The sequence below is a fragment of the Ranitomeya imitator genome, chromosome 2 (assembly GCF_032444005.1).
Source record: "Ranitomeya imitator isolate aRanImi1 chromosome 2, aRanImi1.pri, whole genome shotgun sequence".
Lineage (NCBI taxonomy): Eukaryota > Metazoa > Chordata > Amphibia > Anura > Dendrobatidae > Ranitomeya > Ranitomeya imitator.
Window position 1 is genome coordinate 605,213,383 of NC_091283.1, and position 19,532 is coordinate 605,232,914.

The window sequence follows — 19,532 nt, forward strand, 5'->3', positions numbered from 1 at the left end:
TGTGACTTTTTCTCCAATAAAAAAAAATTTGATTGGGAAAACAGGAATTTTGAGTATTTTTACATTTTTGACAAATAAAAATATTTTTTTTCACAACACTTAATTGTCCCACAAGTTGAATGAAACATGCAATCCTTTGATTGCATAAATAATACACTGCACTATTTGTGGTGTGCAGTGTATAATGTAAACAAATGAGCGTTATACTCACTGCCTATTCTGCTGATTTGGGGAAACCTTAAATTTAGCTCAATCTTTTGCATCTACATAGTCCCTTATCCTTAGTCAAACAACTACTAAATGCCTATTTAATGCCAAAAATTCATGACTTGAGTAGTGCAATATTTGATCTCCTAAGGGTTTACTCACAGTAACGTATAATGAAAAAAATCGGTTCCATTCTCATCCAGGAGAGTGGGTCAATTTTTTCCTCACTTATTATACGTCAACTGTCTGTGCGCTGTCCGTATGCAATCTGTTTTTTTACTCAGCAGCTATTAATCGTTTACAGGATCATTAAGAGTCTCCTATGCAAACAATACTGTAATGTATTCGTAAATAAACTGAAGACATACTGATGGTCCGTATGCCATGTGACTTTTTTTTCTTGGACTGTACTGATTCCTGAGTGAAATTGCAGCATGTTGCGATTTTTTTACTCATGCCGAGTAAAGCTGAGAAAAAAATACACAGATCTGCACTGTCTCATTGAATAACATTGGTCCGAGAGCAATTCAATTTTTTATCGTATTTCACTTGTCCGATTTAAAAGTTAGTGTGAACGTTCCCTAACAATTAGACTCATATCAATCTCTCAATCCTTGAACAACATACTATGGGAATGTACGGTGCTAATTGGTAGAGGGTTTATGGAGTGGCACACATACCAGGCAGGTAATGGCTGTGTGTTACAGCGAGGACCTGTCTCGAACAGCCACGGGTGAGTACCTGATCGGTAAATGCCTTAAACATAAAATAATTCAAAACTGCAAAATTGGGTTTCTTTTGGTGGCAGCAACACTGGAAATAAATGCTGTAATGAGTGATCCAAATGTCATATCTAAAACCCATGACTATTAATATGTTGAATGCGAAAAGTGCCGATAAGTTCCTATGACATCAGGGGTCTATTAAAGACCTCTGCACCTGTCATCATAGAACTCCTCTGAAACCCAGCCTGTGGCGACCATGATTTTTACAGTATGCAACAATACTGTGGTTTTTCTGTATACTGGACAAGAGATCAGATGATCACAGGTTCAAAGGGGACAAATAAATAGAATAAAAAAAATTTAAATTTATGAAAAAAAAAGTTCTATTCACCCTCCTTTTCTTCCGTTACAGATAAAAAAAAACAGTACACATGTGGTATTACCGCAACCATAAAACTACAATCTATGAAATTAACTTAATTTTACATTTACTCTTACCTGCAAACAGAAAACAAATCAAAAACCCAAAATTGTGTCAACATGTCATGTATGTCGAAATAATATCAATAAAAATGTCATCTTGCCCCACAAAAAATAAGCTCTCATGCTACCCCATCTACCGAAAAATCAATCGAAATATGAAATGTTACAGGTCTCGGAAAATGTCGAGACACAATTAAATAAAAATCTTATTTTTACAAATTTCCAATATTTTTTTCACCACTAAAATAATAACAAAAGTGGACAAATTCGGTACTAATGAGGAGTAATCATACCGTCAGGTCATTTTTTACCACGCAAATGAATACCATACAAACAATTTTCAAATTCAAGTTTCCCCAAAACAATGTCAGAATTGCATTTTCTGTGCAATTTCACCACACTTAAAATTATTTTCCTGTTTTCCAGTACACTATGTGATAAAAATAAATGGCATCATTGAAAAGTACAACTTTAAAACAAGCGTCACATGTCTATGTGGACGAAAAACTAAAAAAAAAAGTTATGGCTCTTGCAAATAGGGTTGGAAAAAATGAAAATTACACAAAAGGAAATTGGCCATATTAGGAAGGGGTTAAAAGTAAAAGCTATTTACAGCATTAACCTTTTTAGCTTGTGCAACAATTTGTTAGTATCTTGATTGACTTCTTTTCAACCTGATAATAAAATCTAAAATATCATGTTTTGCCCCAATATATCGAAAATTTATGGCATGTCTTGTGCATGTAATTTTGAGAAGGAAATACTCATTTAGTTATGTTCTCTTTTTGTACATTAATTTAAGATATATATATTTGCCATGCCTGCGGCCGCTGTCGCCGCTGCCTCCGCTGCTGCCGCTGCCTCCGCTCCTGGGTCCTCTGCCCTGCTCCCCGCTCACTGCTCCAAGCGCCACGCTGCCACCACTACATCAGCTGCAGCCGCTGCCTCCGCTCCCGGGTCCTCTGCCTTGCTTCCCGCTCACCACTCCAGGCGCCACGCTGATCCTCCATCCTGTCATTCTGCCGCCAGGGGGATCCAGCGTGGTGATCTCTCGCCTTCCTCCTTCCGGTCAGTCTCAGCTCTATGCATGCGCCTTAGGTCACGGGCGTGTGCTTCTCTGTCCTCTTAACCCTCTCTGCACCTTTCCAGAGGTGTTAGTGCTCCAATCAGGTGTCAGCTCAGGGTTTATCAGGCGGCTCCTCCACGTTGGCGGTGCCTGATTACCATGTGCTTTCTGTACGCAGTTCTGTCCCTTTTCCTGTATACTTGTTCTGTCCTGTCTACCTGTTTGATCCAGTCTTCCTGTCCGGTTCTACCCTTTCCGTTTCACCCTGGTTCCTAGCCTGTGCTTCCATCCGAGTACCCTCTCTTGAGCCGTCCCTCTTGGTGCCAGCTGTTGCAGTACTTGACTCCCTCGGGTCTGTCCCTAACAATCCCTGTATAGGGGTTGGCTCACCCTGGTCCACTCGCTCGTGGGAGCTTCAGTGCCGCGCAGGGGTGGATTAAGGGTAGCCAGGGCCCCGGGCTGTTCACACACTGTGGGCCCCCCCCGGTCATGTGACGGGGGTCACGTGACGGGGGTCACGTGACGGGGGTCACGTGACGGGGGTCACGTGACGGGGGTCACGTGACGGGGGTCACGTGACGGGGGTCACGTGACGGGGGTCACGTGACGGGGGTCACGTGACGGGGGTCACGTGACGGGGGTCACGTGACGGGGGTCATGATATACCCGAACCAGATTATTCCAGAAAAAGGGCCGGGCCCTACTCTACTGTAACCTAGGAAATATTTGTTAAAATCTGCAATACAATTTAGGTATATCTTGACCAATAATATCACATACAAGGAACAAATACCACCGCACCATGACCAGACCACAAATTACAACCACAGTGATCGAATAATAGCACATACAAGGGACAAATACCACCGCACCATTTCCAGACCACATATTACCATACCTCCCAACTTTTGAAGTTGGGAAAGAGGGACAAAGTTTGCGTTGCGCGCCGCAGCAAATTTTAGGACACACCTCTGACCACACCCATTCACTAGTCACACCCATATCCATGTCTCAACCACACCCATTTAGCACTGCTGATCACACTTCATAAAGAATAATTATAAAAAAAAAATATGGCCACACAGTGCTCGATACTGTATAATGGCCACACAGTGCTCCATACTGTATAACGACCCCACATGACCACATGATGCTCAATACTGTATAATGGCCACACATGATGTTCAATACTGTATAATGACCCCACATGATGCTCAATACTGTATAATGGCCACACATGATGCTCCATACTGTATAATGGCCACACATGATGCTCCATACTGTATAATGGCCACACATGATGCTCCATACTGTATAATGGCCCCACGTGATGCTCAATACTGTATAATGACCCCACGTGATGCTCAATACTGTATAAGTGCCCCACATGATGCTCAATACTGTATAATGACCCCACATGATGCTCAATACTGTATAATGGCCCCACATGATGCTCAATACTGTATAATGACCCCACATGATGCTCAATACTGTATAATGGCCCCACATGATGCTCAACACTGTATAATGACCCCACATGATGCTCAATACTGTATAATGGCCACACATGATGCTCCATACTGTATAGTGACTGCACATGATGCTCCATACTGTATAATGGCCACACATGATGCTCCATACTGTATAATGGCCACACATGATGCTCCATACTGTATAATGACCGCACATGATGCTCCATATTGTATAATGACCGCACATGATGCTCTATAATGGCCACACATGATGCTCCATACTGTATAATGACCGCATATGATGCTCCATACTGTATAATAGCCGCACATGATGCTCCATACTGTATAATGACTGCACATGATGCTCCATACTGTATGACAGCACATGATGCTCCATACTGTATAATGACTGCACATGATGCTCCATACTGTATAATGACAGCACATGATGCTCCATACTGTATAATGACAGCACATGATGCTCCATACTGTATAATGGCCACACATGATGCTCCATACTGTATAATGACCGCACATGATGCTCTATACTGTATAATGGCCACACATGATGCTCCATACTTTATAATGACCGCACATGAGGCTCCATACTGTACAATGGCCACACATGATGCTCCATACTGTATAATAGCCGCACATGATGCTCCATACTGTATAATGACGGCACATGATGCTCCATACTGTATAATGGCCACACATGATGCTCCATACTGTATAATGACCGCACATGATGTTCCATACTGTATAATAGCCGCACATAATGCTCGATACTGTATAATGACCGCACATGAGGCTCCATACTTTATAATGACCACACATGATGTTCCATACTGTATAATAGCCGAACATGATGCTCCATACTGTATAATGACTGCACATCATGCTCCATACTGTATAATGACCGCACATGATACTCCATACTGTATAATGACCGCACATGATGCTCCATACTGTATAATGACCACACATGATGCTCCATAGTGTATAATGACCGCACATGATGCTCCATACTGTATAATGACCGCACATGATGCTCCATAGTGTATAATGACCGCACATGATGCTCCATAGTGTATAATGACCGCACATGATGCTCCATACTGTATAATGATCGCACATGATGCTCCATACTGTATAATGGCCACACATGATTCTCCATACTGTATAATGACCGCACATGATGCTCAATAATACTGTATAATGACCGCACATGATGCTCCATACTGTATAATGGCCACACATGATGCTCCTTACTGTATATTGGCCGCACATGATAATGGCCACACATAGCTACTCCTACACACGCGGCTGCGCTCCGTAAACTTTGCATACACGGCTCCGCTCCGTACACACGGCTCCACTCCATACATCTCAAACACACACGGCTCCGCTCCGTACACATTCAGCTCCGCTCCATACACCTCATACACGGCTCTGCTCCATACACCTCATACACACACGGCTCTGCTCCATACACCTCATACACGGCTCCGCTCCATACACCTCATACACACACGGCTCCGCTCCATACATCTCGTACACACGGCACTACTCCGTACACCTCATACACACACCGCTCCGCTCCATACACATTGCACACACTGCTCCGCATACCTTGCACACACACAGCTCCGCTGCGTACACCTCATACACATACGGCTCCTCTCCATACATCTTGTACACACACAGCACTACTCCGTACACCTCATACACACACCGCTCCGCTCCATACACATTGCACACACTGCTCCGCATACCTTGCACACACACAGCTCCGCTGCGTACACCTCATACACATACGGCTCCTCTCCATACATCTTGTACACACACAGCACTACTCCGTACACCTCATACACACGTGGCTGTGCTCCGTACACCTCGTACACACGCGGCTGTGCTCCGTACACCTCGTACACAAGCGGCTGGGCTCCGTACACCTCGTACACACGCGGCTGTGCTCCGTACACCTTGTACACACGACTCCGCTCCGTACACCTCATACACACGCTGCTCTGCTCCGTACACCTCGTACACACGCGGCTACGCTCCGTACACCTCATGCACACGGCTCCGTACACATCGTACACACACGACTCCGCTCCATAGACCTTTCACACGCTGCTCTGATCCATACACCTCGTACACACACGGCTCTGCTATATCCACCCTGTAAACACCTCCTGACCTCACACATACGCTGCCTTACCTTCCTGCGGCGCCATGGCAACCAGCAAAGTCCTGTACACGGAGGTCCTCCTCCCGATCATGTGACCCCTGACTCCTCCCATCCTGTGACCTCATCACAGGTCCTGTGCACAGAGCAGCCATTATGTGGTGTGCTGCTGTGCAGGCCTGGTGCAGGGACTCGCACCTCCCAACCAATGCGGGCCCCCTCTCTCTGCCCACCGGGACCGGGGGCACACAAATGCCGGCGGGCATTCAGACAATTAGTGGAGGGTCAATCTGTGCGGTAGCCCAGGGCCCCCCAGACCACTGGGCCCTGGGCTACCGCCCATATTGACCCTCTGATAATCCGCCCCTGGTGCCGCGTCCCACAGGGTCCACTCTCGTAGCACGTCCCTTTTTAGAAGTCACAATATTCATCACCTTCTACACCAGAATTAGCAGGAACACAATAATGACCATCACCAACCTCTGCTTTTCCACAAACCTACTGTAGCTAATGTTTTCCTTATTTCTTTAGATTGGTAGATTGGAAATTCTTTTTGGCAGTTATTCTAACTATTATCACACAGGGTATAAGAATAGGCTAAGGCTACTTTCACACTAGCGTTAACTGCAAACCGTCCCAAAAACGTCTTTTTCCCGAAAAAACGGATGCGTCAAAAAACTGCAAAACGTATGCAACGAATACAGCATTTCGACGGATCCGTCGCAAAACCGTCGCAAATCCGATAAACGGTTCCGTTGAAATGCTGGATGCGTTGCATACGTTGCATACGTTTTTTCCATCCGTTGCATACGTTTTTACGACGGATCCGTTTTTAAAATGGGAGGCACCAAAATTTGATTGGCTACTGGAAACTAGGGAAATCTATATACTGACTGTATTTACAGCACATCTTTGAGGGTTTTAGTTTAGTGGCAATGATGGATGGTGTAATTGGGAGGATTTCGAGTTTGGTTACTGAAGTTATATTTGAGACGAATCGCCTGGATATCATAGTGCGGGAGAAGGAGGCGGCAGCAGAAAGACGGATGATGCAACGGAGAAGGCGACAATTCTGGATACATCCAATCAATGAGCTGCGGATGACCAGGGGTGTCCAGTCCACTCTCTATCTGGAGTTGCGGTGCAACCCCCAAAAATTCTTTAGTTATGTACGGATGAGGATGGAACATTTCGATTATTTGGTTGGAAAAATAGAGGATGTCATCCAAAGGCAGGACACAAGGATGAGGCTTGCCATCACACCGGCGGAGCGGCTCATGGTGACACTGCGGTAAGCATTTTTTCTTTATGTCATTGCTCATATTGAATGTGAGTACATGCTGCAGAGAATACTGCGCTGACACATTGCGCCGCATTTACTGTAGCATGTCATTTGTTGGTTTATGTGAGGCCATTCCACTTGTTTTTTTTTCTTGTGTCATTGGTCATATTGAATGTTATTACATGCTGCAGAGAATACTGCGCTGACACATTGCGCCGCATTTACTGTAGCATGTAATTTGTTGGTTTATTTGAGGCCATTCCACTTGTTTTTCTTGGTTGATGGTCTGTGCAATTTTTTTTTACATTTTTTTTTTATTTTTCCCTGCAGCTTCCTAGCTACGGGTGAGTCTTTGACTTCACTCCATTTCCAATTCCGGCTGGGGATTTCCACTATTGGCGGAATTGTGAAGGACACATGTCGTGCGATTTGGGACACTTTACAGCTGGAGTATATCCCACAACCAACAATGGAAATCTGGATGAGAAGTTCCGAACAATTTGAGCGAATGTGTAATTTTCCAAATTGTGTTGGTGCTGTGGACGGCAAACACATTAGGATTGCAAAACCGGCAGGAACAGGATCAGAGTACTATAACTATAAAAAATACTTCTCAATTGTACTCATGGCTATTGCTGACGCCAACTGCCGATTCCTTGCTGTGGATATAGGAGCGTATGGCCGGTCCAACGACTCCCAAGTGTTTAAAAACTCTCCGATGGGTCGCTGCCTGTATGGAGATACATACAATTTCCCGCCAGCAAGACCGCTCCCAGGAACCAGTGAACCAGCCTTGCCCTATGTGTGTGTAGGTGATGAAGCCTTTCAACTGTCGCCGCACCTACTGAAACCATACAGCAGCCGTGAATTACACCGCACCAAGCGGGTATTTAATTACCGTCTTACCAGAGCAAGAAGAGTGGTAGAGTGCTCTTTCGGTATTTTGACAGCAAAGTGGAGAGTTCTGCTGACGGCAATAAAACTGGATACAAAAACTGTAGACGATGTTGTCAAGGCATGTGTGGTGCTCCATAATTTTGTTATTTCAAAGGAGCCCGTTACCTTGGATGACGAACAATTGGAGACATCCTTGTGGGATTACCGAAGTGCCTCTGTTCGCTCCACCGGTTCTGTTACTAGGATGAGGGAACAGTTTGCTGAATATTTTTTGTCACCTGTTGGGCGGATTCCATGGCAAGACATAATTGTGTGACTTTTTTTTAATTTTTTTTCTTTTTTTTTTCCAAAATTTTTTGGTAGCAACTGCCACAAAAAAAAAAAAAAAAAAAAACAAAAAAAGAGTGTGTGTGGTTTGCTTGCTAATATAATATAAAACCATTTTGTTAAACCTTGAAAACGTCTGGTGTTTCTTTTCACTTAACCTTTCATATTTACCTTAATTAATGAACACACACACACAGTAGATTGTAAACCAGAATTATGTTTATTTCAAAAAATATATTTTTTGTGGGTAATTTTCCCACACAATTTTTTTTTTGGTAATTTAAAGAACCTTTCTTTTTTTGGCAAAAAAAAACTATGTACAAGTACATTCCAGGTTCACAGATCCTGGTATTGTTGGGTGGAGTAACTATGGGAGGAGGGGCTGGAAGGTTGGACCACGTCGGTAGGTGGGATTGGGGAAACCCTACCTGTTGCGTCTGTAGTGGAAGGGGGGGGGAAAACAGGAGGCTGACCAGAGGGGTGTTGTGTTGGGGTAGGTGGAAAACTTACTGGGGAGGGAAAGCTGGGCAAAGATGAAGAAAACACGGGTGAATACATTTGGGTTGTGGGCCGGGTTGGGTATTGGTAGTGATGTTGATATTGAGAGTGATGTGGATATTGGGACTGGCGGTGATATTGTGGGGCATGGTGTTGAAATTGGGACTGGGATGTGTGGGGAGGTGTGGGGGTAGATTGGGGTTCGTTAATTACCTTCAGCAGAGCGTTATGGCAGCTATTCATTACCCGCATCTGCTGATCAAAAGAAAGCTTTTCCATGCTCCTGAGCATGGACTGAAAAAAAAGATTGGCTGGAGCTTGACTTACATCTAAATGCAGTCTATCCAAGCGACTGCTGATTTCATGTTGGTTTTCACTCATGCGTGATTGCATCATGCTGAAACCAGCAGTCACTTGTTCTCCCAAAATTTTAAATGAATTTTGGAAGCCTGCATTTAGATGCAAGAACTCAGGAGCATAGCTCCTTTCCTGACCCCTCTGACGCTGCCGCCATGAACCTACCGGTGGTGTAGAGGTGGCAGGGTCAGAGGGGTGGGGTAAAGGGAACGCTATCTGTTGACCATCAGATGCGAGTAAGGAAGGCTGCACTCCACTGGTAGAGGCGGATGAAGTGGAGGGGACAGAGGGGTGAGAGGTGTGGGGCCTACCGACGTGGTCCCCGGTGGCGGACTCAGGAGGGATCGCTTCAGAGGGTGCAGAGGTAGATGCAGGCGCACGGTGGCTGGAGTAGGTGCTGTGAAAGAAAAAAAAATAAGTTAATATATTGATATGAAAAAGGCCGGACTGAAACAAAAGTTTTGTGATTAGACAGGTTCTTACTGTGATGTTGAATACTTACACTCTACTCAGCATGGTTTCCCTCAGGAAGGAGAGGTTCGTGCCATATCTGTACCTCCTCTTCTTCCTTGCTGCTGAGCCACTCGGGGCCTGCATCTCCTCGTTAAACTCCCTCTTAAAGCGATCCCTCAATGACCGCCACCGCTTCCTAACCTTGGTACCTGTGAAGACAGGAATGAAGAAAAAAAAAAAAATATTCGTAAATGCAAGACATTACATTCAGCTCAAAACATCACTGAAAAGTGAATACTTACATAGTTTGCTCTGCTGCTGTGGAAGAAGGTCCTCCCACCTCGCAAAGATGTTCCGGCATACTTCCAACCAGAGCCGACGGGTGACACTGGTATCAGCATGCCTGCGGTCAGCCATGTTCCACAGTGGCTCCCGTTCATGAACCTCCTCGATGAGGGCTTCAATATCGATATCTGAATCGTATTCGGGAGCACACTGTGAAGCCTGTTAGAACAAAAAAAAAAGAAAGAATTAAAAATTAGTAGACTGAAAGCAAAAAATTAACAATTGAAGCCCCACAAAAAACCGACTCACTGATGGCCGACCGTGGCGTCGAGTCCGCCGACTCTGGGAGCGCCTGGGAGAACCTTCATGCTGTGCTGGACGTTCAGCAGCACCAGCAGCAGCAGCAGCAGCAGCAGCAGCAGGAGACTGAAATAAAGGATAAAAAAATTAGCTTTAATGTATGTATATGTTTTGTGTGTTACGTTATATATGAAATTCTGTTTTGTGTACGGTGCAGTGTGATGTGTGAAGCAAGTGTTTCACCACTACTTACACTTGGTTCCTCCTCCACTTCGATGTCTCCACCCGTCTCGGTCCCTTCCGACAGCTCCTCATCGGATTCTGATTCCTGTTTAAACATAATAAATGCATGTAGTGACTCAAAATGATGTAAATTTAAAAAAAAAAACAAAAAAATTTTTTTTACTTACCGATACCTGCTGTTGCTGTGGAGGAGGGCTGCCGGAAGAGGACATTGTGTGGCTGTGGTCCAGGTGGCTGTGGTCCTGGTAGGTCTGTAAGTTAAAAGACACTTGCAATCTGCTCTACACATTGAAGTAGCAGATTTGGGGTCTTCAAAACTTACTTTTCAGATTTTCTGGATGTGGGCCAGGTGGCTGTGGTCCAGGTGGCTGTGGTCCAGGTGGCTGTGGTCAAGGTGGCTGCGGTCAAGGTGGCTGTGGTCCAGGTGGCTGTGGTCCAGGTGGCTGTGGTCAAGGTGGCTGTGGTCAAGGTGGCTGTGGTCCAGGTGGCTGTGGTCCTGGTAGGTCTGTAAGTTAAAAGACACTTGCAATCTGCTCTACACATTGAAGTAGCAGATTTGGGGTCTTCAAAACTTACTTTTCAGATTTTCTGGATGTGGGCCAGGTGGCTGTGGTCCAGGTGGCTGTGGTCCAGGTGGCTGTGGTCAAGGTGGCTGTGGTCAAGGTGGCTGTGGTCCAGGTGGCTGTGGTCCAGGTGGCTGTGGTCAAGGTGGCTGTGGTCCAGGTGGCTGTGGTCCAGGTGGCTGTGGTCCTGGTAGGTCTGTAAGTTAAAAGACACTTGCAATCTGCTCTACACATTGAAGTAGCAGATTTGGGGTCTTCAAAACTTACTTTTCAGATTTTCTGGATGTGGGCCAGGTGGCTGTGGTCCAGGTGGCTGTGGTCCAGGTGGCTGTGGTCAAGGTGGCTGTGGTCAAGGTGGCTGTGGTCCAGGTGGCTGTGGTCCAGGTGGCTGTGGTCAAGGTGGCTGTGGTCCAGGTGGCTGTGGTCCAGGTGGCTGTGGTCCTGGTAGGTCTGTAAGTTAAAAGACACTTGCAATCTGCTCTACACATTGAAGTAGCAGATTTGGGGTCTTCAAAACTTACTTTTCAGATTTTCTGGATGTGGGCCAGGTGGCTGTGGTCAAGGTGGCTGTGGTCCAGGTGGCTGTGGTCCAGGTGGCTGTGGTCCTGGTAGGTCTGTAAGTTAAAAGACACTTGCAATCTGCTCTACACATTGAAGTAGCAGATTTGGGGTCTTCAAAACTTACTTTTCAGATTTTCTGGATGTGGGCCAGGTGGCTGTGGTCCAGGTGGCTTATGCCGGTCAGTGTGGTCCCTACTCTATCTGCAATATAATAAGTATAATGGATTGAAAGTTAGACCAAAGCAGAAATAGGTAATGTTTACCACTAAACACCATGTTAAAATGAGAAAAATATGTGAACACCCAAACCCACAAACTGGTGCACGTTATACCATTCTTTTCCATGTCCCAAAAACAAAAAAAGGTAAACTGTGAGACACCTTTTAAAAATATTTTTATGTTTTAAAAAAAAAACAATTACCTCCCCGAAATAAAATTTCAAAGGATAACCTTTATTAAAAAATGACCACTCAAACAACTCTGTATTGCATGTGTAACCATTGGTACATACACCTGATTTAAATTTACCTTTAAGAAATTATACTACGGACAATTTTTTAAGAAACATTTTATTAATATATAATTTTTTTCTTTTTTTTTTTTTTTTAAATCACAATGGAGCAGAAATGCTCTTTATTTTAAAATACAAGTACATCGAATGGGAATGGTTAAGTAAATTTAAAAAAAAAAAATATAACCTCAAGCTGCAGACCATTAGACTTTGCAATAATACATCCATTTTAATAAACAAAAAAAAAAAAAAAGGTGCACAAAACACTATACTAAAGGTACTGTCACACTAGACGATATCGCTAGCGATCTGTGACGTTGCAGCGTCCTCACTAGCGATATCGTCCAGTGTGACACGCAGCAGCGATCAGGCCCCTGCTGTGATGTCGCTGGTCGGGGAATAAAGTCCAGAACTTTATTTGGTCGCTGGACTCCCCGCAGACATCGCTGAATCGGCGTGTGTGACACCGATTCAGCGATGTCTTTGCTGGTAACCAGGGTAAACATCGGGTAACTAAGCGCAGGGCCGCGCTTAGTAACCCGATGTTTACCCTGGTTACCAGCGTAAAAAAACAAACACTACATACTTACATTCAGCTGTCTGTCCCCTGCCGTCTGGTTCCTGCACTGACTGCTGGCCGGAAAGTGAAAGTGAAAGCACAGCACAGCGGTGAGTCACACAGCGATGACTCACCGCTGTGGCTGTGCTCTGCTTTCACTTTACGGCCAGCATTCAGTGCAGTAACCAGACGGCAGGGGACAGACAGCTGAATGTAAGTATGTATTGTTTGTTTTTTTACGCTGGTAACCAGGGTAAACATCGGGTTACTAAGCGCGGCCCTGCGCTTAGTTACCCGATGTTTACCCTGGTTTACCGGGGACCTCTGGATCGTTGGTCGCTGGAGAGCGGTCTTTGTGACAGCTCTCCAGCGACCAAACAGCGACGCTGCAGCGATCCGGATCGTTGTCGGTATCGCTGCAGCGTCGCTAAGTGTGACGGTACCTTAAAGGTACCGTCACAATGAACGATATCGCTAGCAAACCGTGACGTTGCAGCGTCCTGGTTAGCGATATCGTTCAGTTTGACACACAGCGGCGATCAGAATCCTGCTGTGATGTCATTGGTCGCTGCAGAAAGTCCAGAACTTTATTTCATTGCTGGACTTTATGTAGACATCGCTGAATCGCCGTGTGTGACGCCAATTAAGCGATTTGTTCACTGGTAACTAGGGTAAACATCAGGTTACTAAGCGCGGCTCTGCACTTATTAACCCGATGTTTACCCTGGTTAACAGTGTAAAAGTAAGAAAAAACACAAACACTTCATACTTATGTTCCGCTGTCTGTCCCTCGGCGTTCTGCTTCTCTGCCCTGTATAAGCACAGCGGCCGGAAAGCAGAGTGGTGACGTCACCGCTCTGCTCTGCTTTACGGCTGGCTGGCGCTCACAATGCAGAGAAGCACAGCACGGGGACAGACAGCGGATATTTTTTTTTTTACCTTTTTTTTTTTTTACTTTTACACTGGTAACCATGGTAAACATCGGGTTACTAAGCGCGGCTATGCACTTAGTAACCCCATGTTTACCCTGGTTACTGGCATCGTTGGTTGCTGGAGAGCTGTCTGTGTAACAGCTCTCCAGCGACCAAACAGCGACGCTGCAGCGATCCGGATCGTTGTCGGTATCGCTGCAGCGTCGCTAAGTGTGACGGTACCTTAAAGGTACCGTCACAATGAACGATATCGCTAGCAAACCGTGACGTTGCAGCGTCCTGGTTAGCGATATCGTTCAGTTTGACACACAGCGGCGATCAGAATCCTGCTGTGATGTCATTGGTCGCTGCAGAAAGTCCAGAACTTTATTTCATTGCTGGACTTTATGTAGACATCGCTGAATCGCCGTGTGTGACGCCAATTAAGCGATTTGTTCACTGGTAACTAGGGTAAACATCAGGTTACTAAGCGCGGCTCTGCACTTATTAACCCGATGTTTACCCTGGTTAACAGTGTAAAAGTAAGAAAAAACACAAACACTTCATACTTATGTTCCGCTGTCTGTCCCTCGGCGTTCTGCTTCTCTGCCCTGTATAAGCACAGCGGCCGGAAAGCAGAGTGGTGACGTCACCGCTCTGCTCTGCTTTACGGCTGGCTGGCGCTCACAATGCAGAGAAGCACAGCACGGGGACAGACAGCGGATATTTTTTTTTTTACCTTTTTTTTTTTTTACTTTTACACTGGTAACCATGGTAAACATCGGGTTACTAAGCGCGGCTATGCACTTAGTAACCCCATGTTTACCCTGGTTACTGGCATCGTTGGTTGCTGGAGAGCTGTCTGTGTAACAGCTCTCCAGCGACCAAACAGCGACGCTGCAGTGATCCGGATTATTGTCGGTATTGCTGCAGCGTCACTCAGTGTGACGGTACCTTAATTAGTAAATACATCACAAATCAATATTAACCAATATGGCATTGACAAATGCACATGCAACCAACAAGACGCACACAAACATACCTGCAAGCCGAGTCATAACGCAAGCATAACACATGAACAGTCGCAATATTGACGAAGGCATAATAAGGTGCAGGCACGTGAACACATACATACAAAAGCACACAGCAGTACAAAAATAAACACACACACCCACACACACACACACACACGGCCATCAGTCCTCCGGCTGGAGCTTGATATCTTCACAGTGGCAGGCCTCACGGTGGATCTGGACTGTAGCATGGCAATGGCTGTTGCAGGATGACGGCAGGCCTCAGGTTGGATTCAGGTTTTATAAGCTCTTGCTATAGTCAGTACGTCATACACAAATGCGCACACACACACACACACAAATGGCAATATACTCACACTGTTGTAGTGTGTCTGGTCCTTGCTGCCAGGCTGGGCTCTTGGTGTCCGGCTGGGCTCTTGGTGTCCGGCAGGGCTCTTGGGGTCCAGGCTGGGCTCTTGGGGTCCGGCTGGGCTCTTGGTGTCCGGCAGGGCTCTTGGGGTCCAGGCTGGGCTCTTGGGGTCCGGCTGGGCTCTTGGTGTCCAGGCTGTGCTCTTGGTGTCCGGCAGGGCTCTTGGTGTCCGGCAGGGCTCTTGGGGTCCAGGCTGGGCTCTTGGGGTCCGGCTGGGCTCTTGGTGTCCAGGCTGGGCTCTTGGTGTCCGGCTGGCTGGAGGCTGCTTCTTCTTCTCTCTGAGTCTTGCTGGCATATGTGGGGGTTGAAGGCCCAGACCAGGTTTATATAGATTTGGGGATGTCTGGCCATTTAGATAAAAACACCTGTTTCTGAGCATGCTCAGTAGAAAAAAACGTATTGCAGCGCTGCATTGCGTCGTACGACGTGTCTCGACGCATCCGTCGCTCATAGACTTTCATTCTAGCAAAAGACGCATGCCGACGAATGCGCCGAGACACGTTTTATTGGCGGAGACAAAAAACGTTACAATCTTCTTTTTTCCAGACGACGTGTCGCCTCTTTTCGACGCATCCGTCGAAAGACGTATACCGACGAATGCAAATCCGTTTCAATACGTCGCCAATACAAGTCTATGGGGAAAAAACGTATGCAGCAAAATATTTTGCTGCATACGTTTTTTCTGCAAAACGACGCATTTTAACGTATTGCAGTTAACGCTAGTGTGAAAGTAGCCTAAGAAGCCCGAGGGACTTTGGGTGCCATTGAATGATGGAGCTATCCTCGTGTAGAAAGAATCAATACCTATATAATATGAACTTTACTGTATGTAATACTTTTGGATGCATATGAATTTTGTTAAAAAATGCTCTGTATGTCTTCATATGAAATCAAAGACTTATAGATGTACAGTGTGCCTCGATAAAATTACAAGGCTTTTTATCACAGCTACGATGTCATAGATACATCTCTTACTGATTAGTACTTTATAATTAGATCTAACAGCTATAGATTATTAATGATGGTATCAAAATATGAAATACTAATAGGAATATCTCCTGTGTATTCTAACTGTGGCTCACTTTTTATTTCAAGTATGCAAAGTTCCAATTTAATAATGGTGAACATGGCTTTGATAATAAAGAAATGGAAATGAAAACCATATTCAGAGCTGTAGGCCCATCATTCAAAAAAGGCCTGGTAGTGGAGCCTTTTGAAAGTGTGAACGTGTATGCACTAATGTGCGAGCTGTTGGGAATAACACCAGAGCCTCATGATGGAGACCTTGCAGTGACGAAGAACATGTTGCTTACCTACAACGATGATAATTCAGGTTGGTTTACATAGATGGATGTTCAGTAAGTTTTGAGGCACATGGGAGTACTGATATAAGGCAATAGTTGGACATAGAGGACGGGTCAAGAGTTGGCTTCTTGAGGATCGGTCCGATGGTTGCATGCTTAAAAAAGGAAGGGAGGACATAGTGGTTAATAATCTACAGAATCATTTTTCTTATCCTATATCATGAATTACCGTAATAGTAAGTCAAACATATACAGTATTTCACTTCCAGAATGATCCAAGGAACACGGAAGCGATGTTGAGAGGAGAGGAAGGGTATATAGCTTAGAAACAGGTCTTTTCTGTTTAATACGTTTTTTCTAATTTTCTTCTTTTTTTCACACAGCATCTACTGTTCAGCCGGCTAGACCAACCCAAGCAGATGGCAAGTATAGTCATAATCCACATCTGAATTTTGCCTAGTCCATTTTCTGCATGATATGTACATGAATACCATGCAGTCTGTACTGGAGGACCCTAAGTTTATAATAGTTATGACACAATTTCTATTAAGTTATTTTGTAATTCATTTTATTCCCTTTGTTTTTCATTTGTTTTAGACTCTGTAGCAGATATGATATACCAGGCTACAATTGGACTTTCCGTTGTAGTTGGAATTCTTTTTATTGCTTTTGTCCTTACGGTAGTGATCATAGCAGTCAAAAGAAAAAGAAAATCATAACACTATGCGAGGATCAAGAGGTTAAGTATAAACCACATATACTGTAATTATAATATCTAAACTCTTCATTATGGTGTCCATGTGTGGGTGTGTGCAGTCTACATTTTAGATGACCATTTAAAGGGACTAGACAAACTGTAGAATATGAAATAGTCAGAGAGAGAGCTTCCTCGGATAATATTTCCAGATAAGTGGAGAAATACCCTAGTAGACACAATGAGAAAGGTTGTGAACCCATTAAAATGGCATTTCCCACAGGTATACACTGAATATCTGCTTGTGGAGGCACCACAGAGCAGCATGCAGATACAGGATAGACCCACACAGAAAAAAAGGACTCGGATGATGTGTTATGCACGTTGACGGCAAGGTTGATCCTTATAGCCAAATTGTGAATTACATTATTCTGGGTATCTCTCATTTGAGAGTTTATCCTCCATTTTAAGAAATTTCCATGATTAGAAGAATATGGCTGCTTTTTTTCCAAAAACTGCACCACAGCTGTGCACAAATTTTGTATTTGGCATTGCTGTAGGAGAGGGAAGTATAAGAGATAAAACTCTTCACTGACGTGCTGCTTCCAGGCCTGAACAAAACCCTGAGGTATTGATTCAAAGGAGAAAAGTTGAACGAGGGACAGAATTTAGCAGTACTCTAGGTCAGGTGACAGTGATGAAGCCAGCCTTGGATATAAAATATCAGCGCGCCAAAATGGCAGGAAATTTGGCACCAAGTGAAGTAGTAGCTTGCCCACAGCCAAGTCTCTGTATACACTATACACTGCAGAATAGTAGCCAATAAAAATAACTTTCTGCCATGGCTGCTATTTCTATTGAGAGCTCTGAATTGGACTCGCAGAACTCAGCTCAGTAGATGCACCTGCACACTGCTTTGCCGTATAAATAATCAGAGGTGCCATTATTTGTAAGAAAATATTGTAATTCTTCATGGGATCACTTTTAACAGCATAGAAATTGCAAATAATATTTATTGTTATAATCTGTACATTGGATGCATTATACAATGGTGGGTCAACCCCATTTTAAACAACAGTTGTTTGGTTCATTTATATGAATTATTTGGTTCATTCTATGGTTAGTACAAGTTTAAAGATGTTCAACCAAGTGTAGAAGTTACCTCCTATCTATCCTATACAGGAGGGCAAAAGGAATACAAGCACAAGATACCTATTAGCCCAGCATATGCCTAAGGGACGCGTCACACGGTCGTTGATTATCTTATGCGAGAGAATCGGGCGGGTTATGCTAATGTCACTTTGATCAAACTCTGTCTGAGTTTGAGACTAGTGTCATTTGAGTGTAATCCGATTGTCTTGCGTGTGAGCAAGCCCTAATGGACACTCTTTTGGCAAATGTTGGGTGCATGGAGACATATAGATACTTATAGCATTTTTTGCTGGAAGCCTTCTGGATGCATACACCAAACTTAATGTAAAAATGCAATGTGAATAGACCCTTACAAACATTTTTGACTGAACTTCCTTCTTTTCCAGGATAATGCAAAATATTAATTGTTTTTATTCCCTGACAGAATATTCATTTACCTTTGTATGAAGACCATGGATGAGAAACATTACATTTCTACTGGGGATAACAGTAACTGTATTTGCACACTTACAAGATGTCTCATCTAATATGTCTCTGTGACTTTTGAAGACCCTGTTACCAAGACAAATCATACAATTCACCAACAGACTACAGTAATAATCTTGGAATAACTAACTTAAACATGTGGAGCTAATTTAAAAAATATAAAATGTATGATCCATGTGACATCGTTTGACTGCATACCATTAAGAAAATATTTTATGATAAAAATATCAATAAAACTATTTGTCCTTTAATTAGGAAATTGACAATTTTTACATAAATTTAGCACATCCATACATCCAGAAAAAATGTAAGTGCACTGCCTGCCTACAACACTTACATCTCATTAGCATACAATTAAAACTATGGATTTCTCAGCAAAATGGAAAAGGTAAGGATATACTCAGAATTAACACCTTCACGACCTTGGACATATCCATACACCCAGATCAGTAAGAGCTTACCTATTACATATGGATACGTCCTATCCTTAAAGCGGCTTTGAGACCGCAGTCACAGTGATCGCAATAAGGTGCCTGCTGATGCTCACATTCGTCACGGGGGG

The 19,532-nt window shown here is 44.2% G+C and overlaps 3 protein-coding genes across 3 annotated transcripts in view; 2 read left to right on the plus strand and 1 right to left on the minus strand.

Annotated features, from left to right (window-relative positions):
- The window catches only part of ENPP7 (ectonucleotide pyrophosphatase/phosphodiesterase 7), a 75,779-nt gene extending 56,550 nt beyond the window's left edge, over nucleotides 1–19,229 (plus strand). The window contains exons 4-7 of the mRNA XM_069752438.1: nucleotides 16,430–16,667; nucleotides 17,022–17,060; nucleotides 17,236–17,377; nucleotides 18,909–19,229. Coding sequence (XP_069608539.1) covers nucleotides 16,430–16,667; nucleotides 17,022–17,060; nucleotides 17,236–17,357 — 399 coding nt within the window. The 3' untranslated portion in view covers nucleotides 17,358–17,377; nucleotides 18,909–19,229. The remainder of the gene's footprint in view (nucleotides 1–16,429; nucleotides 16,668–17,021; nucleotides 17,061–17,235; nucleotides 17,378–18,908) is intronic.
- LOC138665177 (uncharacterized) lies at nucleotides 6,746–8,925 on the plus strand. Its single transcript, XM_069752439.1, has 2 exons — nucleotides 6,746–7,435; nucleotides 7,757–8,925. Exons 1-2 carry the CDS (start codon nucleotides 7,080–7,082, stop codon nucleotides 8,637–8,639), a joined length of 1,239 nt encoding a protein of 412 aa, XP_069608540.1. The 5' UTR covers nucleotides 6,746–7,079; the 3' UTR covers nucleotides 8,640–8,925.
- On the minus strand, nucleotides 8,974–10,391 carry LOC138665178 (uncharacterized). The gene is made up of 3 exons (XM_069752440.1): nucleotides 10,261–10,391; nucleotides 10,008–10,167; nucleotides 8,974–9,902 (listed from the first exon to the last, which is right to left on the minus strand). The coding sequence occupies exons 1-3, from the start codon at nucleotides 10,373–10,375 to the stop codon at nucleotides 8,987–8,989; spliced, it is 1,191 nt and encodes a 396-aa protein (XP_069608541.1). The 5' UTR covers nucleotides 10,376–10,391; the 3' UTR covers nucleotides 8,974–8,986.
- Nucleotides 19,230–19,532: the final 303 nt, after the last annotated feature.